The sequence below is a fragment of the Natrix helvetica genome (assembly GCF_964273705.1).
Source record: "Natrix helvetica genome assembly, chromosome: 16".
Lineage (NCBI taxonomy): Eukaryota > Metazoa > Chordata > Lepidosauria > Squamata > Natricidae > Natrix > Natrix helvetica.
In genome coordinates, this window is record NC_138563.1 from 1,831,164 (window position 1) to 1,839,111 (window position 7,948).

At 52.0% G+C, this 7,948-nt stretch overlaps 1 protein-coding gene across 2 annotated transcripts; it reads left to right on the forward strand.

Moving 5' to 3' along the window:
- The first annotated feature begins 554 nt into the window (after positions 1–554).
- Positions 555–4,122, forward strand: C2CD4D (C2 calcium dependent domain containing 4D). 2 transcript variants are annotated; one of them, XM_081968121.1, is made up of 2 exons: positions 555–690; positions 1,990–4,122. In XM_081968121.1, the coding sequence occupies exon 2, from the start codon at positions 2,067–2,069 to the stop codon at positions 3,120–3,122; it is 1,056 nt and encodes a 351-aa protein (XP_081824247.1). In that variant the 5' UTR covers positions 555–690; positions 1,990–2,066; the 3' UTR covers positions 3,123–4,122. The 2 variants fall into 2 exon arrangements, with proteins under 2 accessions (XP_081824247.1, XP_081824246.1); XM_081968120.1 differs by lacking the exon at positions 555–690 and having other exon boundaries at positions 712–4,122.
- Positions 4,123–7,948: the final 3,826 nt, after the last annotated feature.

Consider the following 7,948-nt stretch of genomic DNA (forward strand, 5'->3'; position numbering starts at 1 on the left):
GGCGCAATCCAATTTTGGACACTCCCCGGGGCATTGCGGGAAAAAGTTGTGTGTCTTCGTTACCCAGGTTAGCAACGGCACTGTTGTGTTTTCTACCGGTTGTCCGCAAACAATGTTGAGTTAACTAAAAAGAAAACATCACGCGGGACGATCAAGAGAGGCCCAGTCAATCAACGGTCGGCCTGGAGGATTGCAAGAACAGCGGGGAGGCGGGCCATGTTTCCTTGCCTGGCACGGTGTGCAAACATTTATCCTGGCTTCAAAGAATGGCCCCTTTGTTCTTGCTGTGCGTGCCAAACCTGATCGGAGAGGGTCAGCTTGCCAACGGCAGGAGGAAAAGCTTTTGCAGATGGAGACTTTGGGAGGCTGGCTCCACGCCGTCCAAATTCCAAACCCCGCTTCCGATCGGATGGCGGCTCAGTTTTGAGCCGGGATGCTTTTCCGACGGCAAAACGTTGAACTTTGACCCGCGGGAAGGTGGTGGGTTGTTTTTTTGCCGTGGTGTGATTCCCCAACCGAGACCAGCTTCGTTGCAGCTGAAGGAACAGCCCGCGGTGACGTTGGAAGGCTCCAGATGATAAACAACAACATGGAAAGTTTGTGTTGCGCCAGTCGGTGTGTTGGAGGGCCACGCAGGCAGGTTGGGAAGGGATGAAGGAAGAGAGGAGGAGGAGGAGAAAGGATGCCCAGGTAATTGGGGGTTCTAAGTGGGGAGGGTCATTTGGAAAGCAGAGGGGTGCACAGTTTCTCGTACAAACGAGTCCCTCCCTCCCTGTTATCCTTGCGGGGAGAAATCTGTATTTCCGTCCGCTTTATATGCTTTTGCAAGGATAACAGGTTGGGGGTGTGGGGGGGGGAAAAAAACCACACAACTTTCACAATCTCCCTAAACTTTTTTTGCCAGTTTTTCTCCGGCCCCAAAGCTTAAATCTTCCGGATATATTTGACATTTGCGCCACGGCGTTCTCACCTCCGGCGTGGAAATAATGTAAACTATGAAGATTTTTAAAAGCTTTGATATTTTTCCACCCTCCCCGAAATCTCCCACCCAAAGCATCTCTCTGCCCATCTTGAATTCCTTTTTTACACTCTGCGCATGCTTAGAGGCCCCGCTCTCCTGCTGCCAAATGGGTCAGCAGGTTTGGAGAGGAGGGCGAACGAAAGGGGAAAAAAGGGGGAAGCGCGGGTGGGACTCACAGGCACATGCAAACACACACACACACACACACACACACTTGCCAGTTGTTCGTTGGGGATTTGTCGTGTCTGGTCTTCCACGCCTCCTGACATTTCCCGACGACGAGACCTAATCCCCTGTCAACACCTGTTTTGAAGTCACACCTGGGCAGGCGGCCACATTCACGACTCAGAGGCTTTGCGGACGCTCAGATCACCTGTTGGCACCTTTTCCCAAGCGGAAGGAGGCTTGGCAAACCCATTCCGGGCCTTTTTGTCTTCCTTCTGCCAGACATAGGACATTTTGTCTCCGTTGTTGCAAAATTCCAGGAACCGTGAAAGGGAGGCGAGGCAGGAGGGGTTTTGTTTTTTGCAAGTTTAATTGATTTTGTTCCTCCCGCTGCCAAAAACACCCTACATCCGCGGGGAAGGGGAAGGGCTCCACTTCCAAGAATTAAACCGGACTTGTAGCTTCCCGGGGTTGTTGGTTTTTTCGGGTCACCTGCCCAAAATCCGGTTTTGTTCTTGCTTTTGAGTGTATTTACTTATTTATTGATTTGTCCACAAGGAAACAAGTCTGAAATAACATTTTTTTTAAAAAAATGGCACAGATAAATGGATCCCAACAAGCCAAATTTAGCCATAAAGACATCAAAAGAGCCGTTGCTTCCAAAACAAGTCACTAGTCCTCGTGAGGTCTGAAAACCTTCGAGGTGGGGGAAGCTGGTTGAAGGAAGCTGAGTTGATTCGAGTTTGCGGGCGGAGCGATGGGTCTGACTGGTTCTAACTGGTTTTCCTTCGATTTCCTCCCAGATCGGTGTGATTCGTCCTCGTGGCTCCTTTCGTCTTGGAGCGAGCTTGCGATTTTTGCTCCCCCGGCCCGATCTGAGATGTTTTCCAAGAGAAAGTCGCGCAATGCCCAACCCGCTTGCCCCAACGTGCTGACCCCCGACACCATCCCCTCCTTTTTCATCCCACCCAACCTCGCCACCCTCCAAGGCCGGCGTGCGGCTGGGAGCCCCAGGCCGAGCGAGGCGCTGTCCTCCCCGGTCAAAAACGAGGGTGTCGCAGTGCAGGAAGTACAACGGGCCGGAGCACGACTCCCAGGCGCTCCCACCATGATCCACCTGCCGACCCCGATGGACTTGGGGTGCCTGCCCGAAAGCCCCAACACCTGGCGGAGGGAATCGCTGTTCCACAGCAGACCCCCGCCCCACCGAGGGCAAACCGGCTGCTTCTCCTCCCCACGGACAAGGCCCTTTTCGCAGCCCGCTCCAGTCCTGGATAGTGACACCGCTTCTTCCGCAGAAAACTCCCCGTATAATTCCCCCGTGCCCACACGTCCTCTCGCCGGGCTTCTGCCGTGCCATGGCTACGGGCACCGGCGGCGTTCGGCATGCCGCTCCCCCCACACGCTGCGTCCCAGCTCTTACTCCACCGAGGACACCAGCTCCACGGACACCAGTCCCTGCTGCTTGCGCCGCGAGGCCGACCCTCCCTGGATCTCGCCGGGCGCTTGGTCCCTGTCGCCGCTGTTCCCCCTGGACTTGATGCGCTGCCGCCAGCGGCTGACCAAAGAGGTCACGCTGACAGTCAGCCAAGGCGGGCAGCTGCGCCTTTCCAGCGAGTACCTCCAGCCACTGGGCAGCCTGCGGGTGCGCCTGGTGAGCGCGGAAGGCTTCTACCCGCCGCAGGGCAACCTTCGCCACATCCACTGCTGTGTGGCCCTGCAGCTGCGCCCCGGCCTGGGTCAAAGGCAGCGCAGCGCCATCATCAAGAGGACGCGTAACCCCATCTTCAATGAGGACTTCTTCTTCGACGGGGTGTCCCCAGAGGAGCTCCCGCGGCGCAGCCTGAGGATGAAAGTGCTGAACAAAGCGTGCAGCCTGCGGCACGACGTCGTGTTGGGCAAGTGCGACGTCCCGCTGGATTATCTTCTGCCTTGATGGGGGGGCTTGGCCGAGAAGGGCTGGGGGATGGTATAGATGTCCTCGCGGGCGGCAGGAGGGCCAACCATCTCTGTAAATGGAGGTTAACCTTCATCCTTCATGACGGAGAGGCTAAGAATGGACTTCTGCGCACAGGGTCTACCCTTCGACGTAGGCGGTCCTTGACGTACGTCCACTCACTTAGTGGCCATTCAATGCTACGATGGTGCTTTAAAAAAGAGACTTAGGGCCAATCCTCGCACTTACGACCGGCACAGCCTCCCCGAGATCACGTGATTAAAATTAGGGCACTTGGCAAGTAGGACAGTTGCAGGGGTCACATGATCGCCTGCCCAGGGCAAGCGAAGTCAATAGATTCAGTACATGGGGCCCGATTTGCGTAAGGGGCGTGATTCACTTAATGGCCGCGGGCAAGGAAAGTCCTAAAAGCAGGCCCAACAATCGCCTCCATTACATCCCCGGCGCGACGAGGGTCATTAAGTTGAGGAGTACCTGTACGCTCGATGCAGGCAACGGCCACCAGAGGGAGCTCTGCCGCCCTGGGTGCCACTGCCACCTTGAGGCCGACGGTGGTATAGCGGGAATCAGTCAACGCTAGAAAAGCAATGCAATTCCATTCTGTTTTTCATTTGACCCATATCTGCTTGGAATTGTCTGCACCCCGTCATTCTTATTGATGGGGCAGCCCCCCACATTTGAGGAGAAGCCCAGAATTGTGGTGTTGCAGCCGAATGATTGATGTTTTGCACACACCCCAGCCTTGCAAAGGGTTGAACTGGCATTAAACCAGGGGCTGGACTAGATGGCCTCAGCATATCCCGAGCTCTTAATTGTTGCTCTTCTCGGAGAGAGCGGCTGGCCAGCCGCTTCCTTTTCAGAAATCCCTTTGTCTAATTTCACACAAAGTTGTTTTAGGTGTGCATGGTGTGTTTAAGTAACAAAATTGTCATTATGGGCTGTATTAAAAATATAAAAGTATAAAGTGGTTTTTTTTACACTTGTTTGGGCCTTGTTTGTTGTTTAACTGGGCTACTTAGTGAAGTTACTTTGTTTTTTAAAACTACCTTTTCGCACAGCTACCCCAAAGATTCCTGGCTTCTCGACGTATCCAAATTTTGCCACCAGAGGGCAGCATTTCTTTTCACAGTTAGAAAACCGTTTGCAGCCACCAGAGGGAGCCATTTACTGCTGACTTCTTTTCTTCTTCCCTGTAGATTTCCAAGTCAAAGTTGCACTTAAATAAGTGAATAGTGAATTCACTAATTAAAAAAAATTGCACTCCTTTTAAAGGGGATTTTCCCTGCCTTTTCTTCTTGCAATGCCCAGCTCGGCCACCAGAGGGCGTCTCTTGGCACGTGGTGGTGGTGGGGCTTTGCAAAATTTAGAAATTAAAAAAAAAAGGATGTCACTGCAAGTGTTCGGCTCTATTTTTAATACTTTCCATACTTTTTCTTTTAGATTCCTAATTTATGATTAGTTCAGAAGATGCTTGCCATACCTGGCCCAACCACACGAGGGCGGGCTAGGACCAGCGTTCTAGTTTCTCCAACTTTACTGGTGGGAAAAAAATCGGTGTCTTCTACTTTTCTCCTTGGCAAATGTCTTTAGATCCATGTAACCGCTTCCTTTTCTGTACCTGAGTGGGTTTGCGAACTTTGAACTAGGAAAAGTCTCACTAGGACACCCAGCTCGTCCTCTTTCAGAACATTTTAAATTTACGCCGAGCCGTGCTGAGGACTAGCATCCTGACTTTTGTTTCCAAGCTGATTCAGTGGCAATAAGGAAGGACTGAGCCCAGGAAAAATGCATCCATGCAAAAGAATGAGATTTTATAAGCAGGTTTAACACATGGCTGTCTTCTGGGTAATGACCATAATTTGTTAAATGTACAGCTGCGTACACCTTACCTGTTTTAAACACAGCAAAAGACACCCAGCGGCAAAAGACATCTGGCAGCTTTGATTTTTTTTTCCCCTTTCATTTTGACCGCAGAAGACTTTTATTAGGAGGGTGTCGCCTCCAGAGGCTTTGTCAAGAGGTCCCGATTAAATTAATAACAAAGAAGAGCCGTTAATAATACACTTCGGGTCCCCAATGAGGACTGCAAACTTTTTCCAAAAGTTTTAAAAACTTTGGCACTTTAACTCCTTCGATGGAGTCATCGAAAGTTGGACGGCCTGTTAAGTTTTTTTAAAAAAATAGGAGGAAGGTGCATTCGATATGTTTGCTGCCTTGAGTTATTGCTTTAAAAAAGTGGGATTCAAAAATAAAAGCGGTTAATTCCATTTGGCATCTCGGTCCCAAAAGTTTACTTTTTTATGTTTCCCCTTCGGATTCGGGCATCCTGGGATACCCGCTGTGGATCTAAGCCTTTCTTGGAAGTTGAGTCCGCCAGCTGCAGGCCGATGCCGCTTTGCGACACACACACACCCCTGCAAGGTAGGACAGGAGGCGAAAGAAAAGCGTGGTCTCATTCCCTCAAGAGGAAGAGGAGGGAATAGGAGATTCAAAGTCTAAACGCACATAACGCACAAGAGAAGAGGACAGAGGCGTTTTTGCCCCTTGGAGGTTCCGAGGTAGACTGCTCTTAAACCGGGAGGCTCAACCGAAGCGAAGAAAGCAGAGCCAAGCTCTCCCACACCATCCTTTCCTCTCCACTCCAGAGAGGCTTCTAAAGGTCATCTAAACCCCTCCTGCTTGCTGTCCACCCGATGGATTTCCGCCTGCGTGCGTGCCCGCCACAGAATTGCCCGTCTTGGGGGTGGAGGGTTGCCTTGAGGAGTGGCTCCTTGCAACGTTCCTGGCACTCGGGCTTCAAAACTATTCCCCGCTCTTGGGATCAAAAGCCGGTGAGTCATTCCGAAGTTATATAAGCAGCTGGCAGGGCTCTCTTGGCACCCCGAGGTTGGGCAGGACCCGGCCTGCTCTTCTGGGGTGCAGGAAGGGCCTCCCCACCAGGGGGCAGCAAAGCCGTGGGACGCCACCCCCTCCCCAGGGAGAAACAGGGTAGGAAAACAAGCTAGGATGGATCTTTCGCAAAAAGCAAATGAAGCAAGAAAAGTCCTACAACTGGGGCAAAACGACCTTTAACCAACGTTGGGCTCAATCACGGGTCGTAAGTTGAGGATTACTCGTTTTTTCATTTTTTTTCATTTTAATTTAATTAGCACTTCTAGACCGCCCCCTCTCCCAAAAGGGACTCGGGGCGGTGTACAGTCCATATCAAAAACATCGTACGTAATAACAATTAAAAATTATTAAATGGATAAATACATAAATAGGAGGAGGATAAAATGGACAGAACTGTAATTGCTAAATAAATAATTTAAAATATACAAAGTTTAAAACCCCAGTGTCTTATAAAATTAAGTCCCCTAAAAAAACCAGTAGGAAATATATATGCCAGGAGGTAGACGTTAAGAATTATGCCAGACCAGCCAGTCGGAACGTCTCACCAGGATTCTGTAGCACTGGAAGGCGGTCTAGTCAGTTTCACTTCTTTTTAATATATATATATATATATATATTACGGCTTTTGACTAGATTTGGTTGGGAGAATAAAAAGGGTTTGTTTCGTAAGCAAACCGACTCCCTTCCCTGGATGGAGAGGCCGAACTAAACCCAGTTAATGGGTGCGTTTCATATGCGATTTTGGTGGCCTCCGTGGCATCTCCTCTTGGCCCCCTTTCCACAAACCGGGATTTGAGATTTTCCGTTTTCTGGTTCCTCCCCCCCCCCCCCCAGAGGAACCTGCTGGCTGGCAATCCTGAAAACCCTGGTGTGGAGGTGGGGGACGGAAGGAGGGCGGGCGGCTGTAATTATTCCTGCCGGACCTGTGGAATTGCTGCCTGCTAGCAAGTAGCGATTGATAAACCCAGCAGCCTCTGCGGGGCGGGGAGGATCCCCAGGTTGGCATTCGGGGAAGGCGGTTGGCATCTGGCACAGGTGAGATGCCACTGCATACTACACCCCTCGGAGCCCGTCTCGCTGCCTGGACCGCAGCCCAGGGCGAGGATCCATGTGCCCCAGCCAGCGGAGCACGTAAACAATAATTATCCCTGGGGACTGGCGAGGGTGTGCCCAGCCGAAAGGGTGGGGGAGGGGAGAAGCCCATGGGGATGCCGCCCCTCCTTCCTTCCTTCCAGGGCAGGGTTGACTGGCGCCCCTTTGGGAGGGCTGGGAAGCAGCAGCCCATCATCCCCTGCCTGTCCCTTGGAGGAGGAGGAGGAGTTCTGCACCAGGCATCTCCTTCCAGAGTCTGGTAGACTGGCCCTTGCGCAGGGAGCTCACTTGGAAGGCAACGTTTCGCTCGCACGTACACGTGTCACGCCTTCTGTCCTGCAGGGGGCAGCGTGCAAGGCACCCGAGCAGAGCTCTTTTGCACACCCTGTAACCTCCCTTTCTTTTACACACACACACACAGTCCCGCCTTCTCTCCAGCTGGGCGTGCAAGGGACCTAAGCAGAGTTCTTTTGCACGCCCTCTAACCTCCCTTTATTTCTCTCTCTCTCACATACACACACAGCTGGGCGTGCAAGGGACCTGAGCGGAGTTTTTACACGCCCCGCGACCTCCCTTTCTTTTACACACACACACACAAACACAGTCCCGCCTTCTCTCCAGCTGGGTGTGCAAGGGACCTAAGCAGAGTTCTTTTGCACGCCCTCTAACCTCTATTTCATTCTCTCATACACAGACACACACAGCTGGGCGTGCAAGGGACGCCCCACAACCTCCCTTTCGTTTACACACATACAGAGTCCCACCTCCACGTGCAAGGGACCCGAGCGGAGTTCTTTTGCACGCCCTCTAACCTCCCTTTA